General features: G+C 43.4%; 1 protein-coding gene across 5 annotated transcripts in view; it reads right to left on the bottom strand.

Annotated features, from left to right (window-relative positions):
• The window catches only part of LARGE1 (LARGE xylosyl- and glucuronyltransferase 1), a 622,406-nt gene that overhangs the window by 287,264 nt on the left and 309,524 nt on the right, over positions 1–25,618 (bottom strand). For all 5 annotated transcript variants that reach the window (XM_026447731.1, XM_026447729.1, XM_026447730.1 and 2 more), the window contains one exon: positions 18,289–18,412. In XM_026447731.1, coding sequence (XP_026303516.1) covers positions 18,289–18,412 — 124 coding nt within the window. The remainder of the gene's footprint in view (positions 1–18,288; positions 18,413–25,618) is intronic.

The following is a 25,618-nucleotide window of genomic DNA, read 5'->3' on the forward strand; positions in this document are numbered from 1 at the left end:
GACAGGTCACGGGCCTGAGACACCAACTTGGCCAATGTACCTGAAGCGAAGCCTCCTAGGAAATCTGGGGGAGAAGATTCCCTCTCTGGTAATGAGAGAGAGTGTGCATATGAGAATAAGGCTGCCTTCCTTCTTCCTATCTCCAGTCCTGTAAACAGCAGACTTCTGGATTTATTCTCACCCCTCGACCATGACAAGCCCACGAAAATCCCCACAATCACAACCACTACCCTTGGAACTGCCAATCTATGGGCTTCTTGATATTTGAGACAAAACTAGCACATTGTTTAAGACACTTTACTCAAGTTACACATAACATCGCAACATAAAAGATCAGGAAACTGACCACATAGGTAATAATGAGAGGAAACCCTGTAGCTGCACAAAAGGATGTAAAGTGAGTCTTTCGTGACCTCTCCCCATCAGGCTCCTTCACGCTCACCATGCCCAGATAGTTTTTGTATCTTTAGTAGAGATGGGGTTTCACCGTGTTGGCCAGGCTGGTCTCCAACTCCCGACCTCAAATGATCCACCCACCTCGGCCTCCCAAAGTGCTGGGATTACAGGCATGAGGCCCTGCACCCGGCCCACTCTCTCTTTTTCATCTGTGTCTTCTAAGTTAGTCTGTTTGGAGTTTGGGTTGGATCACATTAGGATTTTCTGAGTCACCTAGTAAATATGTGGGTAAGGTCCCAGTTCCTGCAGGATTAAGATGGATGGACTGCCAGTTGAGTTTTCATTTTTTTTTAAGTAGCACAGGGAAACCAGCTGGCTTGGAAAACCTGATGTTACTCTTCACGTGTTCCCAAAAGACACCTCCAAAACGATCTAAGTAAAAAGGGTGGGCGCTCAAATGCGCACAAAGCCTTTGTAAGTTTGTGGGTGCTCTTCTACCTGGATTATCCCTTGCAAGCCCTTCTTACAGAAACAATGACACCCATGAAAGTCACAAGTCATAACGCAGGTGAGCTGAACCCCACGGTATGCTGTGCCCTTATACCTGTGAATATGCCATGCTGCCCCCAAACAGGGAGAACAACAAGGGTTCTATTCTTATTATCTATATATTTGAAGTCATTACCTTCTCTTTCCTTCTCTCCCTCTGTTCCTTGCGAAGTCGAGAGAAAAATATATTTTTAAAAACTGCTACTACAGAAATTTTGCAAAATGCAATGAAAACTAGAATACCGGTACCCAGAGGTAACACTGAACACTGTCATATGATCTGCCTTTTTAAATAATTATATAACTATATAGACATTTTTAAACTTTGAAGGGAACTAATTTTGTGTCTTTCATTTTAAGCTTAATATTACGTCATGAGTATTTCCCTTTCCATTTATTCAAGCAACATTCAACGTTGCTATTAAATCAATAAAATGTTATTTAAAAATGGTTTGGAAAAGCTTCAACTATCTTATTGCAACGATGTACCATAATTTGTCTACTCTCTCACGAATGTTGGGATTTAGGTTGTGTCTAAGGTTTACTGTTGCAAAGAAACAATACCGTGATGAAAATCCTTTGATTCCACCTTTATTTCCTTGGAGCAAAGAATTTCTGCATCACAGAATCTGTATATAATTTTTAAGAATCTTGATATTGCCAAAATATCACAAAAAGGGTATTCTGATGTTGACTTACAATAGACAATTTAAGGAGGGTTGGCCCTCATGGATACTTGCCATTAATAAGTAATATAAATTTTTAAAGACTCCTATACAGATATAAAATCTTATGTCTGTAAGATTTTTTACAGATTTTCCTCTTTCTTTGAATATATTTATATATTTTTACCATTTGCATTTTTTCACGAGTTCTCTTATCCTTTACCCATTTTTCTGTGGGTCTGTATTTCCTATTTATCTGTAACAGCTCTTTATGTATTACATGCTACATCTGTTTCAAGTACAATTTTTCCAATTTATCACTTGTTCTTTAATTTTGTTTCAGTTTATTCAGAATTTTTCCCTTAATTTTTTCCATTGTAATTAATCAAATCTACCGGAGTTTTCCTTCAAGTTTTTTTTTTTTCATTTTCCTTGGGCACACAGAAACCTTCCTCACTCATATCTTTCTTCTAGTTTTGTTTAATGTTTCTGTTTTTAAATTCAAGCCTTCAATCAATATAAAATTTATTTTTTTTAATCTGGTAATATCTTATTTGATCATTTCCCAAATCCTCAATCACATTAATGCCTTTTGTTGCATAAATCTATTCATTCTCTACAGGTTGGAAATTATTCCTTGAGCAAGAGACCATGGATACCCAGAACTTAAGTTATCAGCCTTCTCTTTTTATGTTCACAGCAGGTAAAATAACGGTACTGGGATTCCTCTGTGCTAAATGAAACAGCCTCAAAATTCTTACCAAGACTTCTTCATTCAAACACCTGGTTAGAGTCAATTATGAGCAAGCACATGCTAAGAATTGGGAAGCAGAAGTAAGAGCAGAGGGGTCCATCCACGTAGGCTCCACACTGTAGTGGGCAAGTGAGACAAACATCCACCAATACCCATGCATCAAAGGTATTTAACAAATAAGTACACGAGGATCCCAAAGGGAACCCAAATTTGAACAGAATGCCGGGCCCAGAACACTTTCCTTGAGATGATAACTGAGCTCTAGAAGAAAGATGAGGAGGGGAGATTCCTATTTCAGGTAACATAGTGAACTAGATAACCTCAAAACCCTCACAGTGAAAACATTTTGAAAAGTTAACAAGTAACATATATGTGTGCGTGTGTGTTTGTGTGTGTGTGTGAGCGTGTGCATAAAACTTGAGCGGGCATCAAAGCAAAACTATAAAAATTAAAAGCAAGTCCAAGTTGGAAAATTAGAATATAAGTAATTCCTGACACTCAGTATTGCTTTGAGAGGAATGGCTCTTGAACTTCTGCTTAGAAGATGAGGCCCATGGCCTGGCTTAAGGGGGAGTCAGTGAGAGAACCGTTGCATAAAGTTAGGACCCCAAATCCTACACTCTTAGCATAAAGGTGATTTAGAAACAAACTCCCCCACACAGAAGGGAGGAACAGAAAACACACTGATTTTTATCTGGATGACCACTAAAGTGGGGGCAGGAGGCCTTCCATGAGAATTAGCACCCTCAAGATGGATCACAGAGTGGTGTGTTGTCTGGACTCAAGCTACCTGGTATCTGACAGACCTCAAATGCAGAATTTAATTCAAAGTGATTAGGACTGCCATTGCCTCAGGTGACTGGCCGCAATAAATGCAAATCTTCTTTCTGGCAAACACAACATCACACCTCCGGGCTTTCATAAATCTGCATGGAATTTCACAGAGAGTTCAACTGCAGTAAATAAAGAGGAAAGGCTAGGGCCCAGGGCTAGGTTGAAGGGCTCAGTTCTTGTTTCCACCACTCCACAGCTAAGAAGTCTTGGTCTAGCTGCCTCTACTCTCAGGTTCCTCCTCTGTAAAAGATGATCACAGCACTAATTTTAAGGGTCTGTCATGAGATTTCAATGAGATAATCAACACTAAATGTTTAGTACTATGTCTGATACATGATAAATGACAAGTAAATGTTGGCTATTGTTGATTCTGATTACCATTTTTCAAATGTATATTTTTGTATACCATCTTATTCATTGTTTTGCTTATTAATATTTCCTCCATTGTTTTATTAAATTTACCAGAGGCTTGCCATCTTCTTATATATGGAAATTAATTAATTAAAATAATATTTTAATTAATGAAAATATGTGTTTAGTTTAACAAATATTAGAAAAATATTTGTTTTTCTGTTTATTATTTTTCTTACTTCACAGACTTCTGCTGTGAACTCCACTTCCCTTCTGCTTCCTTAGGGACACACCATTGTTCCTATTTCAATTACCGCATGAAATGTAAGATTCATTTATCATTATCTTTGTTTTTGAATAATGAAAGAAGTGGAGGCTATTAAAGTACCTCCAGTGACAGCTTTGGGCACATTCCATAAACTTTACTGTGAAATGCTCCTCTTCTGCTGATACCAAAACAGGCTATAATTTTAGTTTTTATTTCCTTTTGGATTAAACAGCATTTAGGAAAATTCCTCACCCTCCTCTAGTTTCCAAGTAATTTGAATTTCCCATTTAAAAGTTTGTTTCTGATATGTAGTTCTGCTGCCCTGTGGTCAAGAGTAGGGCCTGTGTAATTTTTATGGTTTGGAATTTAATGAGGTTTCTTGTGCCATAGTATCTATCATTTGTGTAATTTTTTTGATAAACACTTAACTCATTTTCATTCCACAAGATAGGCAGTTCGGTAACTATTGATATTATGGTTTAAAAATCATTTCTGTCATTAACAAGATGATTCATCTTACTTTTCTGTGGCCGAAGCTCTCCCAACATATATTTCTATCAATTTTTGCTTTTTGTGTATCTGGAAGTTTTCTACTTGGAAAATAACTTGGCTATTACATCCTCTAACGGGTATTAAGTGTATCCATTTAAAAGTATTAGTTTTATCTAATTAAATATATTTTGTTGTATTTGAGTTAGTCTAAAATGAACATACACCATATTGCTATCTAACCAAGAATTAAAGTTGCTTTCCAGTAATGGAAGAGTTTAAAGTATTTACATTTATTAAAATAATTGATGCTTGATTTTACTTCTGGAATAGTATTTTTATGCATTCTTTTTTTAGCTTTGAGAAAAACATTTTACATTGCCACAATTCACCTCTTTTAAATGGACAATTCAATTTAATAAATATATAGAGTTTGCAACAACCACCACGGCAATCACTTTATAAAGCAATTCGATCACCCTCAAAAATTCCCTAGTGCCCCTTTCTGGGTAATCCCCAGCACACCACCCTCTGGTTCCTATTAACTTTGCCTTGCTTTCAAGAATGTCACATAAGTGGAATCATTTACCATGTAGTCTTTTGGTCTGGCTTTCTTTCACTTAGCATCAAACCTTTTCATTGGTATTGCTGTATGTGCCATCATTTCATTCCTTCTCATTGCTGAGATATACCACAGCTGTTTACCAATTCTTCAGCTGACGGACAGTGAAGTCCTATGAATAAAGCTGCCATGAATATCCACGTACAAGTTTTCCAGTGGACATAGGTTTTATTTCTCTTGGTTGAACACCTAGGAGAGGAACCTCTAGGTCATATTGTGAGCATATGTTTAACTTTTCAAAAAGCTGCCAAGGCTGGGCGTGGTGGCTCATGCCTATAATCCCAGCACTTACATAAGAGGAACATTTCACAGTAAAGTTTATGGAAGGCTGAGGCTGAGGTTCCCTCCTCTCCCCTCCCCTCCCTTCCTACAGTGACTTGAAGTCACTATAACTTTCTTTGTTTTCCTCTGTAAGTTCTACAGATTTAGCTCCTATATTTAGGTGTTAAGATTCATTTCAAGTTAATTTTTGCATGTGGTATGAAGTGAGGAGCAAGATTTATTTTTTCCCATGTGGCTATCTAATAGTTTATTATTTATTTCTTTTTATTACGTTTTTCTGTCTCATCTTCTTTGCTTCTTACCTATTTTACTTAGGCTTTATTTCATTGGAAATAATCATCACTAATCAGTTAGATTTAATTCTACTTATTTCATCAGGGGTCACGTCTGAGCTTTGCAGAAACATCTTACCCTTTTTCCCAGGATGATCAAAGTGAAGAGTTAAAAGATACCACCTGAGTTACCCCAGAAATCCCCTATATTTAACAGCTTGTAAACCCAACTCATACTCTCCAGTGTGTTTTAAAAATGGCTGCGATCAACTTATTATTTGCGTATGTTCTGAGGGCAAATATTTTTTGGCATTTGCAATCAGCCTTGCAACCGACTTAAAACCATTATTTCCAGATCACTCTACGTGTAACTGAGTACACACTGTCTGCCCTTTATAACAATACCATTTCATTCCTGAATATTCATTTTGATCACTTTTTTGGGGTGGCTTGCAAATAAGCTATAGTTTCTTCAAGAACAATACACTTGTGTATATATATTTTTTCTGTTTGTAAAAAATTTTTAAATCTATTTATTTAGAGACCAGGTTATAAGACTGGCTAATTTGTGTATTTTCTTGGTAGAGACGGGGTTTCGCCATGTTGCTCACGTGGGTCCCGAACTCCTGGGCTCAAGCGATCCACCCACCTCAGCCTCCCAAAGTGCTGGGGTTACAGGCGTGAGCCACTGCACCTTGCGTTTGGGTGTATATTTTCTGGGTTCCTGCACAGCCTATCATTTTTTTTCTGTTGCCTTATAACATGAGAGAACTTGGTTGGTATTCTTGGATCTCTGTCTATTTTGCTCAAAACTCTACAGACATTTTATCTGGACACCTACTCTTACAGTGCAAAAGCTGAGGTGGGATTTTTATTCTTCCAAGATGATAAGCTTGTCTCCACCCTCTGCCCTGGTATTACCATGTAGTGTGAGAAACCAAGCTCCATACCTTGTCCACAGCCATCAACAACCATATGTGTTACTGAGCACTTAAAATACGCGTGCCCAAAGTGAGATGTTCAAAATATATACCAGTTTTCAAAGACTTAATATTTACAATCTGTAAAATATCTCAGGAATTCTTAAAATACTGATCACAGGTTGAAATGATACTATTTTGGATAAATAGTATTAAATAAGATCTATTATTAAAATTTATTGCAGTGGTTCTATTTTGCTTTTCAAAGTGTGACTACTGGAAAATTTAAAATCACACAGATGACTTGCCATTATATTTCCACTGGACAGTGCTGCTCAAGAGTCAGGCTACCCAAAATTTATGTTTTGGTTCTACAATGCATTTGCTGAGTAATCTGAACAAGTCTCTTTCCTAAGCTTCAGTTTCCTCGCCAGGAAACAGTAGGGATAAAAGAAGATTGTGCAGGTTAAGCATATTAGGTTGGCACATAATCAACTCTTATTAATGAGAATTATTATTCTTAAAAGAAGGATTTTGTTTTAATCCTTGCAATTCAAATAATTTTCTAGGGTGTATGCTAACGTGGGCAACTTACCACTGATTTTACCTGGACTGTAGAGGCTCCTTTTGATCTGCATGTATACAATTCTTTTCGGTGCTTGACAATTTTCCTTGAGTTCCATCATCCTAGGGATGAAGCAGCCAGCACCCTGGCTCTTGCAGTATCTAGAGTCCATAGTTTTCATTAACTTTTTCCAACAACACCTCAGCCACTCAATCCGAGGCTAACATGCCAAAAAAAACAACCCAAAAAAGGGCCTCATAAAAATACCAAATCTCTAACATCTCACTCCTCAAATGTAGCCTTTTATCCTTTCATAACATTTGGACAAAGACTCTGCGCTCAGTGCAAAAATTTCCTAACCTCATCAGAATTTCCAGTTTACCCTGCCCATCGCTTTCGCATCATTTGTCAGACACCTCTGGTCTGTCTTTTCTTTTTTTGATCCAAACTCCATCATTATAACCGTACCCTTGAATCAATGAAGTCTTTTGTTTTTGTTTTTTAGATGGAGTTTTGCTCTTGTCGCCCAGCCTGGAGTGCAATGGCGCAATCTCAGCTCACTGCAACCTCCGCCTGCTGGGTTCAAGCAATTCTCCTGCCTCAGCCTCCTGTGTAGCTGGGATTACAGGCACCCACCACCACGCCCGGCTAATTTTTGCATTTTTAGGAGAGACAGAGTTTCACCATGTTGGCCTGGCTGGTCTTGAACTCCTGACCATAGGTGGTCTGCCTGCTTCAGCCTCCCAAAGTGCTGGTAATACAGGCGTGAGCCACCAGGCCCGGTTGAAGTTGCTTTTTTTTTTTTTTTTCTTTTTTTTTTGAGACGGAGTCTTGCTCTGTTGCCCAGGCTGGAGTGCCGTGGCCAGATCTCAGCTCACTGCAAGCTCCGCCTCCCGGGTTCACGCCATTCTCCTGCCTCAGCCTCCGGGTAGCTGGGACTACAGGCGCCCGCCACCGCGCCCGGCTAGTTTTTTGTATTTTTTTTAGTAGAGACGGGGTTTCACCATGTTAGCCAGGATGGTCTGGATCTCCTGACCTCATGATCCGCCCGTCTCGGCCTCCCAAAGTGCTAGGATTACAGGCTTGAGCCACCACACCCGGCCCGTGAAGCTGCTTTTTAACTCAAGTTTCTGGTAGGTAAGATTTGTGGTGCATGAGAATAGCACTGCAGGGAAGGCTCACAAGAACGAGATTCTGGCATCCGCTCCATCCAAATGCTGCTCTCCTTAGCAGCATTTGGTTAATTGTTTTGGCAAATTCCTTAGAAATAAAACATAATAAAACACATGTCCTCTCTGTAGCATGGAGTTCTTGGGAGGAACCAAAATGAAAGTAGGTATATGAAAGCATTTCTCTCTTTTTTTAAAATTTTTAATTTTATTTTTTGTGGGTAGATAGTAGGTGTACATATTTATGGGGTACAAGACATGTTTTGATACAGATAAAGTATTTCCTTATCAAGTGAATGAAGTATGAACAAGAAGACCACAATAAATAAGAATGAGAAGGAAACAACACTCAGGATGAGAAAAAAGGTGAGTTGGGACACTTCACTGCTTTTAAATGAGTTTAAGACTCTGAGCTCAGACCAGTCGTAGCTCTAGGTGGAGCATGTCACATATGTGGATCTAGACCAAGTGCTGTGATCTGCAGAACCACGGAGAATGTCTCTATCTATGGGATGGAGACACAATGGGGAGCACATTTAAGCAAGTCAGCAACCTGGAAGAAGCTTATTCCGCAAGCTGATGAGAAGACATGTTTAAGGGTCAGCTGCCAACTAGGCTCCATGCACTGTCATTTCGGGGACAGTTGAAGAAATGGAGTAGTGATTACTGCGAAGAGAGGACTCAGTAAATGTGTCAGGTCTTCAAAAAACTGGTTGACCCAAACTGTGTAGCTCAACACATAGAAGCCAGGCGTTTGTTGGAGGCCAGGATTGGCCAAGTTTTGTCCAAAGGCTGGGCATGAACATAAATGTTACAGACCTTGCCCTCTAGGTTCCCTCTGTCTAGTAGAGAAGGCAGATGAGGGAACAAATGGTACACAGGCTTGCACTTGAGTTTCATTAATGCTCAGGTGGACCAATGAGGAGAATAAAAAAGATGAAGACTTTGGTAAAGCCTAAGGTGAATGTTTCTAATAGAGTTTCCAAATATGGAACAGGGTCCTTTGGTAGGTAATGATCTCTTATCTCCGGAAGTATTCAAAAGCAGAAGATTAATGACCAATTCCATAGAATATTATAGAAGAAAGTGGAAGGTTATGCTAGATGACTGCCAAATTTCTTTCTAATTAAGATTCTATGCTTCTCAAAAGGGGACAAGACCCATTCATTAGCAGACTGTTAAATAAAGAAAAATCTGTCTGTGTAAAAAGTGAATTGAACAAATGACATAAAAAGATTATTTTCTAATGCAGATTAGAGTTTGCGTTCATTGTCTAAAATTTTCCACGTCCAGTATTTCACAGTCAAACATCAGTCTTATAAATACACAAAGGTATGCTTTCAAGTGCTTTACGCTTTTCCATGTCCATTCTGTGATCTTGCCCTCATTGTGTGCGAGAGAATAGCCCATGACAGAGGCCAGAGGTACACTGCTGACCTTACAGAACCAGGCTTCACATTCGGAAACCACACAGATAATCCAAGAACCAATAAAACAATAAAGAAAACGGGAAAGTGGTAATTTTTCCAGACCTGCGCATAATACTTAACCTCTGTCACCCTGCCGAATAACACAGGACCACAAAGGAAAGAAGGAACAAGAGCATAATTCCATCAACTATTCTAGAAAAATAAGCCATAATGGAGACCCTCTGATGAGAGGTCAGCAGTCATTGTTGGAGGAGAAGAGGAAGGGTTGACATGGTGGGCTTAGAAAAGAAAAGATTTAAGAAGTTAATTACAGTCATCTTTAAATATATGAAAGGCAGCCACATTAGGAACAAAAAGAAGAAAGCAGGATTTGTTGAGTGCCTATTATGTGCCAAGCATTGCTTTCCATTACAAGTCCTCATTTAACTGCATTTAATCTTCACCAGTAAAGGAGAGCCAGAAATAACCAATTTGATAGGCTATTTATTCACCTCTGTCCATTGCTCTGGGTATTAACACATTATTAGTCATCTGGGGGATTCGGAAGGCCACACACACCTTACCGCATTTCTCATGTTTCTACAGGGCATCCCAGAGCAGATAATGCCCTTCCATGAGACATACCTACATCTTCTGTCTTTCCTCTGCAGGCCCAGCTTCACTGGATCTGCTCCAGCCCCATGGGAGCATTTGGTCACAGCACCTGAAGTTCAACCATTGTTAAGTGTGGTCCCCATTGAACTATAAACCAGGCTCAGCAGCCAGAAAACCCAGATCCCATTCTGGAAAAAGGTATATGTTATAAAGAAACATATGTAATATCTTGTTGGGCAATTCAGTTGCCCTTCTTTGCCTAATTCATCAAAAACAACAACAACAACAACAACAACAAACTGTAAGTATTAAGCCTCCTTCCCATGCTAGAATCCTATGATTTCATGTTCTCTTCAGTCTCTCCCAGAAGAAAATGTCCAGTATTCAGGAAGCATAGCTTCCCAGGAAACAGACAGGGTAGGCAGCAGCTTACCCACCCCTACTTGCGAGGAACAATGAGTCTGCCTCCTAAAGGATGGCAGGGGGCTGAAAGATGACAGTTATCTAAAGACAACCTCTGCTATCCTCCATAGAGACCAGCACAAAGGCAATTAAGGATGAGTAGGAGGCCAATTTTTAGAGTCCACCATCAATATTTTCTGCAACCACAGTCCTGAATCTCACTTCATCATCTTTCTGATGTTGGTAACAAGCGGGCATTGGGTCTAACAGAAAAGGAGATAAATTAGGGTTCCCAGCTGGACAGGTGAATCATGAAACAGCCACTGCCCTGCCGCTTCCCTTCCTGAGCTCGGGATCATGCGCACCCCAGTGATGGCATGGGGGTGACTTTCTGGGCCAGCTGGGGCAAGATCAAAGGCTGGTAGACATGTAGGGCCTTGTCTGAAAACTGGCAAGAAATGTTTTCCTGATTTAAAGCCAACTGTCTAGAGTGATGACTGTTAGTTTAGAACAGGATCCTTGGATGGAAGTGACAGGGCCATCCCTATTCTCAGCAGCATCCTTAGAAGGGCTCCCTTTTATCCCCTACAGGAAGCACCATTCCCAGCAGGCCTTCCACGCAGGGGCCATGCTTAATGTACTGGTTCTTCAGTAACAGCCAGAGAAGGAACCCCCCTCGCAAAAGCTCAGAGAGTCCTTGTCTAGACAAAATGACAGTAACTGAACTGAAATAAGCCACAGAGAGGGAAATAGGACATAGGATAAAGGGCACAGATTCTGGAGTCAGATAGTTCTGGATATTTACCCTGGCTCTGCCATGTACCAGCTACGTGATTTGGAGTTAGTTAACTCCCCTATGTCTTGGTTCCTTTGTATGTACAGTGGGAATAATAACAGGACCTAGTCCATAGAGGTGTTGTGAGAAACAGACCATGAGAGAACCATGTAAAACATGAGAAATGAAGTAAATGATTCTTTTTTATTATTATTATACTTAAAGTTCTGGGATACATGTGCAGAACATACAGTTTTGTTATACGGGGATACACGTGCTATGGTGGTTTGCTGCACCCGTCAACACATCATCTACATTAGGTACTTCTCCTAATGCTATCCCTCCCCCAACCCCAACTCTCTGACAGGCCCCGGTGTGTGATGTTCCCCTCACTGTGTCCATGTGTTCTCACTGCTCAACTCCCTTATGAGTGAGAACATGCGGTGTTTGGTTTTCTGTTCCTGTGTTAGTTTACTGAGAATGATGGTTTCCAGCTTCATCCATGTCCCTGCAAAGGACATGAACTTACCCTTTTTAAAGGCTGCATAGTATTCCAAGGTATATATGTGCCACATTTTCTTTACCCAGTCTATCATTGATGGGCATGTGGGTCAGTTTCAAGTCTTTGCTATTGTGAATAGTGCCGCAATAAACACACATGTGCATGTATCTTTACAGTAGAATGATTTAAAATCCTTTGGGTATATACCCAGTAGTGGGATTGCTGAGTTAAATGGTAGTTCTGGTTCTAGATCCTTGAGGAATTACCACACTGTCTTCCACAATGGTTGAGTAAGTGACTCTTAAGCAATAGATGTTAGACCACAGCCTGTGGGATCCAAAGTCATGGAAAAGAGGAATTTTGAATTCAAGTGCAACTCGATGGTCGTAACCAACAGTCATTTCCCAGGGGCTGTGGCCCATGTCTTTCAACTTCCCTTAAGATCTCCAGCACATCCATGCCTACTGAATTATACAATCCTCTATCTCACGTCATTTCATCTGGGAAGGGAAAAGTCGAATATCAGCGTCAGCACTTGTTAGCAGCCTAATCTTCAGGAAATGCTCTTCAACCCCGCACTTTAACTTAAGAATTATCTGTGAGATGGAGGTAATCATACTTCTCTTTCCAACCCCCAGGTTCATCATGAGAAATGAGTGACAGCACGCACCACTGACAAAGCTCTACGCAAAAATAAGTTCTCCTCCTGTAGACAGGAGCTGCATGTTTTGAGTGGAGTTCAGAGGAGAGGCACCTTCAGTCCTGGTAGCCTGTTGGTACCAGGACTTGGAGGCCGGAAACAAATGGGCCATGTAAACATCGGGAAGACCAGTGAGCATTTCACAGGCCACAGAGATAGGCAGGCTCAGCCATCACTATTTGCAAATCCCGCCCTAATTGGTCATTACAGAGAGAAGTGTACCAGTCCACCGTGAATTTCCCACAGTTCATTTTTAATCCCTCACAAATTGCCTGTTCCCTATTACTTCATTCTCCAGCACTAACAGATATCATAAGGGGCCCACAGGAGCATTTCTGAGAAATACCATTTCCAACAGCTGTACCAAGTGATTTCCTGGAGCTGTATCGGGGGAGACCGTCACGTGTGTCTGCTGAGGGTACCGTCTGACTTGCTTCCTGAACCAACTGCGGACCACAGCACAAGGCCATTTCTCTCCTGTTCTTTCTCCTTCCCTAAGGCCGTCTACTGGATGGTGTTTTCATGTGTTTCCTTCCTAGCGTACCTGTCATGGAAAGACACTCACTCACCTGTCCCAGAGCTGCTCTTAGGAGGCGAGCTGGTGCAAATGGAGAGGCCTTATCTATGCGACTTCAGGGTGGCTGGTTGGGCAAACTCCTAGCTGCCCACACAAGCCTCCAGGACACAAACAGGTATTAGGAATGTGGTGACCCTGGGCTCCACAGTGATCAAGAAACGTGAACTTCTGGGAATGACAGTGATAAGAAACTCCTTGCCATTGGTTTTATTATTCTTAGGGATCCAGCTCTAAATTCATTGTGTATCAGTCATTTAATAAACATCTTTACAAGCCAGTCATTTAGCAAGCATCTTTATAACTTGTAGCACACATCTATAAAACTTCTTTGAAAAATGTTTTAGCAAACATCTTTAAAAGCCTTACACTAGCTGGCCGGGCGCGGTGGCTCAAGCCTGTAATCCCAGCACTTTGGGAGGCCGAGACGGGCGGAGCACGAGGTCAGGAGATCGAGACCATCCTGGCTAACACGGTGAAACCCCGTCTCTACTAAAAAAATACAAAAATCTAGCCAGGCGAGGTGGCGGGCGCCTATAGTCCCAGCTACTCAGGAGGCTGAGGCAGGAGAATGGCGGGAACCCGGGAGGCGGAGCTTGCAGTGAGCTGAGATCCGGCCACTGCACTCCAGCCTGGGTGATAGAGCGAGACTCTGTCTCAACAACAACAACAACAACAACAACAACAACAACAACAAAAAAGCCTTACACCAGGCATTTGGGATACAAAGGTGGGGAAAAACAGACGTGATCCTGGTTTGGGAGCTTACAGTATGGAGACAGACAGACATTTATTAGCTCATCACACAAAAGCATGAAATAATACCCTCTGTGTTGAGTTTACCGAAGAAATGTATGTGATTCTAGGAGAACGTGTAACAAAGCAACCCCAATGAAATGATAAAGGCAGGGAAAGTTTTCCTGAGTACATGTAACTTTAGCAAAAGAACTTGTTTTTCGTTAGCAATGGGGGGAACAGTTTAATAAATAGGAGAAATCACCTGTTCAAAGGTGCTCTGGTGGGAAAGGAGCAAAGTGAATCTGCAGGACTGGAGAGTAAGGAAGGACGCAAGTGGTGCGAGTACACCTTAGAAAGAGGCAGGAGCCAGAGTCTACAGAGAGATGCGACTCGGTTAAGAACTGTGGCCTCGGCCGGGGGCAGTGGCTCATGCCCATAATCCCAGCACTTTGGGAGACTGAGGGAGGTGGATCACTTGAGGTAGACAGATCACTTGAGGACAGGAGTTCGAGACCAACCTGGCCAACTTGGTGAAACCCTGTCTTTACTAAAAATATAAAAATTAGCTGGGCCTGGTGGTGCGCACCTGTGGTCCCAGCTACTCTACTCAGGAGGCCAAGGCAGGAGAATCGCTTGAACCCAGGAGGTGGAGGTTTCAGTGAGCTGAGATCATGCCACTGCACTCCAGCCTGGGCGACACAGCGAGACTCCATCTGCAAAAAACAAACAAACAAACAAACAAACAAACAAACAAACAAACACTGTGGCCTCTATCTCACAGCAGTAGGAAACCAGGGAAGGTTTTACCCAGAGGAAAAGAGTGGCATGACTGCACTTGTTTTTGGAAAGCTGACTTTTGCTAATGAGAGAAAAGATATGGGGGAGGAGAGGTGAGCAGTGGAGGGAGACTAGTCTGAAAAACACTTGCCATTGTGCTGGGGAAAGATCACAAAGCATGGACTAGGTAGGTGCAGTGGGTGGTGGAGCCACACTAGGATGTGATGTGGTTAGACCAGGGGCAAGAGAAAGGGACAAAGATGAGCTCTCAGTTCCACATGAGCAACTAAGCAGAAGGCGATGCCACTGCAGAGGGGGTTGTCAGGCTGGTGGAGTAGGCAGATCATGGCTTTGGGGTTGTTGATCTGGGTTATGTATAAACTAATACATAGACAGATGTATTATAATACATCTAATAGATCATGGAGTCAGGTCTGGGTTTTCATCCTGGCTTTGCCATGAATCATATTATTATTATGAAAAAATTACTTTTTATAAATACTTTCATACTTACTGTTGTACTGGATTCTGACAACACTCTCAGGGGACTCAGGAATGTTTTTTTATTTTATTATTATTATTTTATTTTATTTTATTTTTTTGAGACGGAGTCTCGCTCTGTTGCCCAGGCTGGAGTGCAGTGGCCAGATCTCAGCTCACTGCAAGCTCCGCCTCCCGGGTTCCCGTCATTCTCCTGCCTCAGCCTCCCGAGTAGCTGGGACCACAGGCACCTGCCACCTCGCCCGGCTAATTTTTTGTATTTTTTAGTAGAGACGGGGTTTCACCGGGTTAGCCAGGATGGTCTACGATCTCCTGACCTCGTGCTCCGCCCGTCTCGGCCTCCCAAAGTGCTGGGATTACAGGCTTGAGCCACCGCGCCCGGCCGGGACTCAGGAATGTGAGAGAGATAGGTGGTTAATTGGTAGGGGAATAAAAAGCAGGTGTCAGGAAACTTCAATGAAGTCTTCGATAGTAGAGATCGGGTTAGAGGACAGGACTCTAGAGACAATATTCTTCTGAACATATCAGATTGTATTTTCTAAATTATCATTTTTTAAGCTATGAAGGATTCATTTCGGATGTATTAAAAAAAAAAAAAAAAAGCCAGCATGTAAAATAATAGACAGCTGGTCGCCCTGGATTAAAGTAGGCATGACAGAGTCAGAGCATCAGTGTTTCCTCCCCTTCTCCCCTTTCATCCAAGACCTCACGGAAGGGGCTTCCAGGAGGGAATTCCAGTCTACAGTACCTTACTCCTTCCGCTTCTTAGCTATTGATGGATTTCACAACAGGCCACACCACCCAAGTGCATTTTAAGTCATTCTGGCCTTAGCTGCAAGTGGAATGAAGCATTTTTAAGAACCTGCCATGTTGTGTACGCTGGGCCATCTTATTTCATCCCTTCCTTTGTGGCTCAGTCCCAAGCCATCTGAGAGCTGAGAGAACCAAGGTTCAAAACCAGTTAGAGAATTCTTCAACAGTAAACCAAGACTTGAAATTAGTTTTTTTCCCAATCACTTTGTATTTTCTTTTCCTTTTTTTTTTTTTTTTAGAGAAAAAAAAAGATACATTCATTTAGCCGTGATCTTACCACTATGATCATACCACATCATACCGCATACCACTACAATTGTACCGCATGCCAGCTGTATCACCCAGGCTGGCATACAGTGGTACGATCATAGTTCACTGCAGTCTTGAACTCCTGGGCTCAAGTGATCTTCCTTTTTCAGCCTCCAGAGTAGCTGGGACTACAAATGCAGTGATCACATCCAGCTAGTTTTTTGTAGGGGCAGGCATCTCACTATGTTTCCCAGGCTGGTCTCAAACTCCTGGGCTCAAGTGCCTCCAGAGCACCTGCCTCAGCCTCCAGAGCAGCTTCGACTGACTACAGGTGTGTGCCATTATACTTGGATAATTTTTAAAATATTTTGTAGAGGTGGGGGTCTCACTGTATTGCCCCGGCTGGTCTCAAACTCCTGGGCTCAAGCGATCTTCCCGACCGCAGCCTCCTAAAGTGTTGGGATTACAGGCATGAGCCATTACGCCCAGCCCACTTCGGTGTCTTCCCTGTGCAGGCTCACAGAGGACGTGGCACTGGACTCCGACCGAAAGAAAGGCAAATGGTGAACGCAGTGGCAGAGGCATCCTTCGGAACCAGCTGCCGCTCCTCCTTCCAGGCTGCTTTTCCCCATGGTGTTGGCGCTAAGACCCTGGGAGACAGAGTGGCTTGCTTTCACCTTAATTAGCGCAGCAATTTGCTAAATTTTGTTTTTCCCTTTTTAAGAGTGTTAATCAATTTTAGCTCAGAATAGATTGGAATGGCACGCAAATTACCACGACAATCCCCAAATGCTAAATTCTGAACATCTCCATCAACCTCAGAGCCTGAAATATGTGAAAATCGGAAACTCTGGCCGGCATGTCAGTGATCTATTAAAAATGTTATGGCTGTAAAATGAAAAGATAATGGCTTTATGAGGTTTGGAACAAGCAATTTGCCAGAGTCAGCTTCATGCTTAGGTGTTAAGTCCTTCCTAAGGTGATCGGAGACAGAGCATCAGTGTATTTCTGCAAAGTTACATGTTCCTCTAATCACAGCAATTCGTTAAATCCACAAGCATTAGCAGGTACCTACTGTGCACCAGAAATACAGAAAAGAAGAAGATACGGCTCCTCTCCTCCTATCCCATTAAGAAGGGTCCAGTAGACAGAGAAGTGAACAAAAAATGTCTTCCTCTTTCCTGTGAAAGTCAGGTGTTTCGTAAGAGGAGTTGGCACTGCAGCTGAGTCCTGAAGGATGAACAGGAGTTGTGGCAAGATAGGTGGAAAGGGCATATCAGATGGAAGGAACAGAATAAGCAAAGACTCAAACACAGAAAAGGGGGCAAAGGGAACCAGAGGTGTGCTCTGCTACTTAGAGTTAAAGGAATAGTAAAGGTTTACAGGAATGTCAGTGACAAGACCGGAAGTAGAATCAAGAGCCAGAATATTCAGGACTTCTTAATTGGTCTGTGGGTCTCAACATGATGCAAGCGAAATGGTACTACAAAAAAATTGTAAGGGGATGAGATGACCAAAAAGGTTTCATTTGGTTGAAATCCCTCCAGCCTGACATAACCTTTAATATTTATTCACCAGTGTCTTTTTAAAGCACATTCAAATATATTCTCGCATTTGAGTCTCTTAATTATCCTCATGAGTTTGGTATTTAATCCACCTTTTCTACTGATGAGAAAACGGGTCCAGCAGAGGGGCGTGGTTTACTTTGTGTCTTTTGACCAGTAAGTGACATTACGCAGATTTAAACTCCAGTCCATGGGGGTCTGAGTTTAGCACTTACTTCACTGGATAATAGAACTCTCTAGATGACAGCTACCATAGACCACTTCCAGATTCTACACCAGGCCAATGGCCTCCAGCGTCTCCAGAAAGACTTAGTGGTCAAAACTCAGACCAAAGTGGATTCTGTGCACACAAAGTGGTTACTTTAATACTTTTGATAATAAAATCAGATTCTGGTGGCAAACAACCTCATTACGCCGTAGGCACTTTCAGTTAGGAGCTGAGATTTCTGGCATTGCTACAGTCTACTAAACCACAAGCAGTAACGCTTTCAGCTAGAGGAGATCACGGAGGTGCCTCCCCTCCTGCCCATACCTTGAGCTCGTCTGCATTGTAGAAGTCCACACGCACGGCGGGCACCATCCAGGTCTGGAAGAGCGTGGCCAGGATCTGCTCCGCAATGGAGTCAGCAATAAGGTGGAAGTGCAGAGGGTTCCGTCTGTGGGGAGTGTGAGAAGGAAGGGTCAGGCAGAGATGTAAGGCTCTTTGAATTACAGCTGCAAAAACACACTCTTCACAGTTCCTGTGGCGGGGCTCCTTTCTAAAGGCAATTGTGAGAGTAAATCTGGCATGTTACAAAACCAGTACTCACTGGTGAGGCTGCAGGAGCTGAAAAGGAGAGAAGGCATCTCACCCAACCTCCGTGATTCAGAGAAGTGACAACCAACCACCAATCACTACTGACACCCAATTAAGGCCAAATGCCATACCTGTTATGAGGATATTCATTTTTTTCTGAAAGTCGTAAGTAGAGCATGTGTTAACAATTTGGTCAACCTTTATATATGCCACCTGGACTTATCAGCCCTAACGCAGAAACACATCAACATAGGGTAAGTTTTTTAGACTGGCTGCAGGCGGCTGGCAAGAGACTTCTCTCACAGCACGATGTAAGTTCAGTCTTCTGCTTATTCCTCTCCAAAAGAAAACAAGGCTTTAAGATGGAGTCATCCGGAGACCACATCACCCAGTATCAGCTTGTCCTCTTTTTTTATTTTATATCCTCTTTTTATTTTATGTCCTCTTTTAATATTTCTATAGCTTTTACTCATCCAAAATAGACCACTTTCAGATTGTATACCAGGCCAATGGCCTCCAGCCTCTACAGAAAGCCTTGGTGGCCAGAACTCAGACCAAAGTGGATTTTGTGCTAACAAAGTGGTTACTTTAATACTTTTGGTAATAAAATCAGATTCTGGTGGCAAACAACCTCATTATGCCCTGAACACTTTCAGTTAGGAGCTGAGATGTCTGATGCTGCTTTTACTGGGGCAGCACCCAAAATATCAAAGAGCATTACGCAAGGGCAAAACTTCCGGAGTTAAATGGAAATGGGTTCCAAACCCAGGTCTGAAATTTATGAGTGGGAATCTTGAGCATGTCACTTATCCCTCTGGACTGCTATTTCTACATTCTGGAAAATGTGGAGAAAGACCTTCTCATAAGGCTGCTGTGTTGATTAAATATGATAAGAAGTGCAAACTATGGCACATCAAAAATAAACATGGGATAATAATCAATAGCAGATGTGCCCTAATGAGGAACCGGCTAGACACAAAACAATACATCAGTCAAGAACTACTAGCAAAATACTATTGCGCTACTACAAATAATGACATACAGCATAATGCCATGAGTTACAGCGTAACTCATTCATGGCATGAGTACCAACTAGCAATAGAGCACTGTGGGAAATACAAAGATGAGAATGACCCGGCCCGCTGACCTCAAAGAGCTCATACTGCTCAGAGACAGATGAGCGCAGTTAAATATAAGCACGGTGCGGAATGTGATAAGGACTACAAAAGAACACAACGTTCCGTGGGAGTAAAGCAGCAGCCAATTCTGACGGGGTCAGAAGGACGTGTAAGAGGAGAGGGAAGCTGTGCCCTAAAGGGAAACGCAGGACTTTGACAAGAAGAGAAGGCAGAGGGGATGCAATCCGAGGTGAGCAACAGGAGACAAAGGCTGGGCCCAGGGTGTATTAGGAGTGGGGACCAGGGGCGGAGGGGCTTAGCAGGGCTCCACGGTTGGAGCAGAGAAGGATGGACATGAGAATACGATGAAAGTTTAATTGAAACAGTCCAGACCAGGTGTGGTGGCTCACGCCTGTAATCCCAGTACTTTGGGAGGCCAAGGTGGGTGGATAATGAGGTCAGGAGATCGAGACCATCCTGGCTAACACAGTGAAACCCCGTCTCTACTAAAAATACAAAAATTTAGCCAGGCGTGGTGGCACTTGCCTGTAGTCCCAGCTACCTGGGAGGCTGAGGCAGGAAAACTGCTTGAACCTGGGAGGTGGAGATTGCAGTGAGCCGACATTGTGCCACTGCACTCCAGCCCGGGTGACGGAGCGAGACCCCGTTTCCAAATAAATAAATAAATAAAATAAAAACAAACAGACTAGACCTCAGGGAGGTGTTGGGGGCAGGATGACTGGCCTTTTAGCTTTCAGCCGTCGGCTTGGTCACTCCCCAGCCCTGTCCTATGTTCCAGACACACAGGCGCTCTCTCAGTTTCCCACCCCCTACCCCGTGCTGTGTCTCCACCCCGGGCCTTATCGTGTTTAGCTTGCTCTGCAGGGAACTGTCCCGCAGTTGCTCATTCAATAAATCCTTACTGAGAACACCCCATTTGTCAGGGGATAAGCCAGATGCTGGGGGCCACAGTGGTGAGTCAGACACACCCGCATTGTCCCCGTTGTCATGGAGCTCACAGTCTTGCCCACCCTGCACCTCCACGTTCAGTACTTGGTTATCTCTTAGTCCGCTCTAGGGCCACCATCATTTGCTCCTAGAATCCTTTCCTGACTCCCCACGTCTAGGTCAGGGGCCCTAACTGTTATCCCAGCCGTATGTACCCACCTACTGTCCTTAGGTAGTGGTTGCCTGTCTACTTGTCTACAACCCCCCTGGGGGCTCCGCAAGGTCAAGGATCACATCAGATGTGTTCAAATGGACAGATCCATGATCTACAGCTCAGTGCCTAGAAGACAGGAAGAGTTTAATAAGTGAACTGAATGGATAGATGGGTGGTGAGTTGTGGACAGATGAGGGGAACAGATGTAGACCTGTCATTTAGGAGATCATTAGACTTGGGGGGTGTGAAATGAGAATCTGATTAAAACAGTGTTGGCCAGGTGCTGTGGCTCATACCTGTAATCCCAGCACTTTGGGAGGCTGAGGTGGGTGGGTCACCTGAGGTCAGGAGTTTGAGACCAGCCTGACCAGTATGGAGAAACATGGAGAAACCCCGTCTCTACTAAAAATACAAAGTTAGCCAGACGTGGTGGTGCATGCCTGTAATCCCAGCTACTTGGGAGGCTGAGGCAGGAAAATCACTTGAACCCAGGGGGCAGAGGTTGCAGTGAGTGGAAATCACGCCATCGCGCTCTAGCCTGGGAGAAATTCTGTCTCAAAGAAAAAAAAAAAAAAACACCCCAAACCAGTGTCTATGCCAGGAAGAGCGACAAGGAAGCTGGATCTAGAGGATTTCAGAAGAACAGATCTTAGATATGAGGAAAAAAAGAGAAGGAGGAGCAGAAGGCAACATTGGGGTTCCTGGGTGGGTGGCAACAGCTCCAGGAGCAGGGATACGATGAGAAAGGCACCGTGGAGGAGGACAGTGAGTCTGGGATTGGGCACACCAAGCTGAAGGCGGGGGTGGCAAAGCCAGTGCTGTTGCTGAATGGGTGGGTCTAGACCTGAAGAAAGTCAACCCGCCATACACGTGACAGGTGCCTGAGGGTAATCAACTGAATGAACGAATCAAAAAGCAGTCAGCACTGCAGAATTTCCCCACGGGACCCACTGCCTAAAGACTGCAACTTCCCCGTAAAATTATCCACGCTCACCACGCTCAGTGGAAAGGGGCATATCTTCCTTATAGCTTCCCTAAACGCCCTCTAAGAAGCTGCCACTGGGCCGTGGTGATGTTTGGTGGCATGAAGGGACAATGCTGTGTTGGCCCATTGGCTTACCTGAGGGCCAAGTCAGAGGCAGTAGGACAGAGTCACTGGGATATAGATGGTCCATTTGGCCCTCACCGTTTCCACGACTGTCTCCCAAGGCCATAGTTGCCATAATGGAGTCTTATTAATGGAGAATGGATAAAGGTAAGCCTATAGCACGGTCAAGTTGCATGTTCACCTACAATGGAGGGGCGGCTTCATTTGAGCCAGGGGGTGACAATAATAAAAGGCCCAACCTTCTTATATTTGCTCTAATGCATCATACTTCCCACATTTCTGTATCTTTCTGTTCCCTCTCCATGGAATGCCCTTCCCTGCTTGGAAGCCCCATGAATTCCTGCCATTCTTCAAAATTCCCTGTGTAAGTCACCTCCTCCTGGAAACCTTCTGTGAGCCCTTCCTTGTGTCTTTCTCCTGCTAACTCTGCGCCTCGTGTGAAAAGCTCACCTGCCATCTGTAGGAAGGCATTACGATACGGATTCAAACCGCTGGCTCCCTGTCCCTATTGTGAGATCACGGGGGACAGAAACCGTCTTTTCATCTCCATCCACGGTATCCAGCAAAGAGCCTGGTGACTCACGGGTCCTCCACAGATACTCTTGTAAGAACAACAAAAAGCCAATGCCCCTCCTTCTGTTACCACTGTAACCACCATCATAGGAGGGCAGAAACAGTGGATGGCACACTCCGTTATCAAGAGTTTGGAGTCTGGGCTGTGTTCCAGAATGCCTGGCTTGGCATCCCGGCTGCAGTACCTGCTGAGTGACTGTAAGCAAGTCACTTCATCTGTCAAGGCCTCAATTTCCTCATCTTCAAAGCAGGAGAGATCATGGGAAGCAAGGAATATTATATTGGATAATTGTGAGGATAAAGTGACATGATAAACATAAAATGCTTAGTAAAGTACTACCTGATATATGGTAAGATTTCAATACAGGTTATCTATTATCAATATTAACTTATGATACTGCTTTTTTTCCCTCTACTACTTTTGCATCGACTGTTCGATGAAGTATTTTCAATTAGTTCTTCCGCGCACAGACAAAAAAAAAAAGGGCTGAATGAATAAATATCCAACAAACAGCTATTAAGCAATAACTACATATAAGTCACAACAGGGATATAGGTGATGAATGAGCTACGAGTGTTCTCTTCAGGCAGCTTGCAGTCTTGGAGAGTCAGAGGAAGACAGGATACAAAAAAGTCCACACACATCAGAACATGGATTTGCCACTGTGCTGGGCTGCCACACACAACTGCACAGCTTGAGAATGGCCCACTTCCCAGGGAGCCTTCCGCAAAGACTAACGGGTAATAATGTGCAGGATACTCTTAGAATTAGACGGAGCACAACCTGCACAACCGTACATGACGATTCTACAAGGAGGAGCACAAAAGCTACGTGGTGGTGAGAGTGAGAGAGATGATATTTTGGTAGTGAAGTATCTGGGAGGTTTCCATCAACTATGTGGCAAGTAAACTGGAGCTCTAAACGGGTAAAGGAGGAGGAGAGAGGGAGGTATTCAAGCAGGAAGTACAGGTGACCCTTGAGCAACACGGGGTTGAACTGTACGGGTCCACTTACATATGGATTTTTTTCAACAAAACCTGGAATGGGAAACCCAAGTATATGGAGGGCTGATTTTTCCCACAGGCAGTGATATAGTTTGGGTATTTTTCCCCATCCAAATCTCATGTTGAAACGTAATCGCCAATGTTAGAGGTGGGGCCTGATGGTTAGTGTCTGGGTCATGGCAGCGGATCCCTCGAGGCTTGATGCTGTCCTCATGCGTGAATTTTCTCAAGATCTGGTTGTCTAAAAAAAGAGTGCGGCACCTGCCCACACTTTCTCTTGCTCCCACTCTCCTCTTGCATGTGATGTGCCTGTTCCTGCTTCACTTTCTGCCACAAGTAAACACTCCTTGAGGTGTCCCTAGAAGCCAAGGAGATGCCGGTGCCATGCTTGTACTGCCTGCAGAATCACGAGCCAATTAAACCATTTTTTTAAAATTAATTATCCAGTCACACGTGTTTATAGCAACGCAAGAACAGCCTAACACAGAAAAATTGGTACCAGGAGTGAGATACTGCTATAAACATATATGAAAATATGGAAGCAACTCTGGATCTGGGTAACATACAGGGGCTAAAAGAGTTTGGAGGGCTCAGAAGAAGACAGGACGATGAGGGAAAGTCTGGAACTTCTTATAGACTGGTTTAATGATTGTGGTCAAAATGCAGATAGTGACAAGGACAGTGAAGTCCAGGCTGACAAGTTCTCAGATGGGAATGAGGAGCTTACTGGGAACTTGACTAAAGGTCGCCCTTGATATGCTGTAGCAAAGAACTTGACTGTATTGTGTCCATGCCCTAGAGATCTGTGGAAGTTTTAACTTAAGAGGGACAACCTAGGGTATCTGGCAGAGGAAATTTCTAAGCAGCAAAGTGTCCAGATGGAGGAGAAAAGAAATAATCTAAAAGTTGGAACTTAAAGAGGGAAGCAGGGTGTAAAAATTTGGAAATTTTATAGCCCAACCATGTGGAAAAGAAAGAAAAGGCTTTTTAGGATGGCGGTGGAGTTGCAGGGAGAAGAACCCACAACTTGCTAGAAATATTTGGCATAACTACAAAGGGGCAAGGTACTGACAGCCAAGACAATGGGAAAAAGGCCCTGAAGACAATTTCAAAAGTCTTCCAGGCTGCCCCTCCCATCACAGGTCCAGAGTCCTAGGAGGAAAGAATGGTTTCCTGGGCCAGGACACCATTGCCCTGCACCATCCTAAAAGGCTGCTCTGCATCGTGGCCCCTCCAGTTCCAGCCTCAGCCCAAAGGGCCCAAGATATAGCTTAGGCTGCAGCTTCAGAGAGTGCAAGCTATAAACCTTGGCAACTTCCATGGGATGTTAAGCCTGTCAGGACGCAGAGTGCAAGAGGGAAGGAGGCTTAGCAGTCTCTACCAGATTTCAGAGAATGTATAAGAAAGCCTGGGTGCTCATGCAGAACCCTGCTACAGGGGCAGAGCCCACCAGAGATGTTCTATTAGGGCAGGGCTTAGGGTATATGTGGGGTTGGAGACCCCACACAAAGTCCCCTTTGGGACACTGCCTAGTGGAGCTGTGGGAAGGGGGCTACTATCATCCACGTTCTAGAATGGTAGATCCACTGGCAACATGCACCTTGTGCCTGGAAAAGCCACAGGCACTCATCTCCAACCCATGAGAGCAGCTGCAGGGGCTATGCACTGCAAAGCCACAGGAGTGAACCTGCAGTGTGCCCTAGATATGGGACATGGAGTCAAGAATTATTCTGGAGCTTTAAGATTTAATGACTGTCCTGCTGGGTTGCAGACCTGTGTGGGGGCCTGTAGCACCTTTCTTTTGGCCAGTTTCTCCTTTTTGGAATGACAGTATTGACCTCATGCCTGTACCACCATTGTATCTTGGAAATAAATACTGCGTTTTTTATTTTACGGTTTCATAGGTAGAAGGAACTCATCACCAGATGGGACTTTGAACTTGGGACTTTTGAGTTAAGAATGGAATAAGACTTTGGGAGGCTATTGAGAAACAATGATTGTATTTTGAAATGTGAGAAGGACACGACATTTGGGGGGCCAGGAGCGGAATGATATAGTTTAGATATTTTTCCCCCACTCAAATCTCATGTTGAAATGTAA

Source organism: Piliocolobus tephrosceles, chromosome 19, assembly GCF_002776525.5.
Source record: "Piliocolobus tephrosceles isolate RC106 chromosome 19, ASM277652v3, whole genome shotgun sequence".
Classification (NCBI taxonomy): Eukaryota; Metazoa; Chordata; class Mammalia; order Primates; family Cercopithecidae; genus Piliocolobus; species Piliocolobus tephrosceles.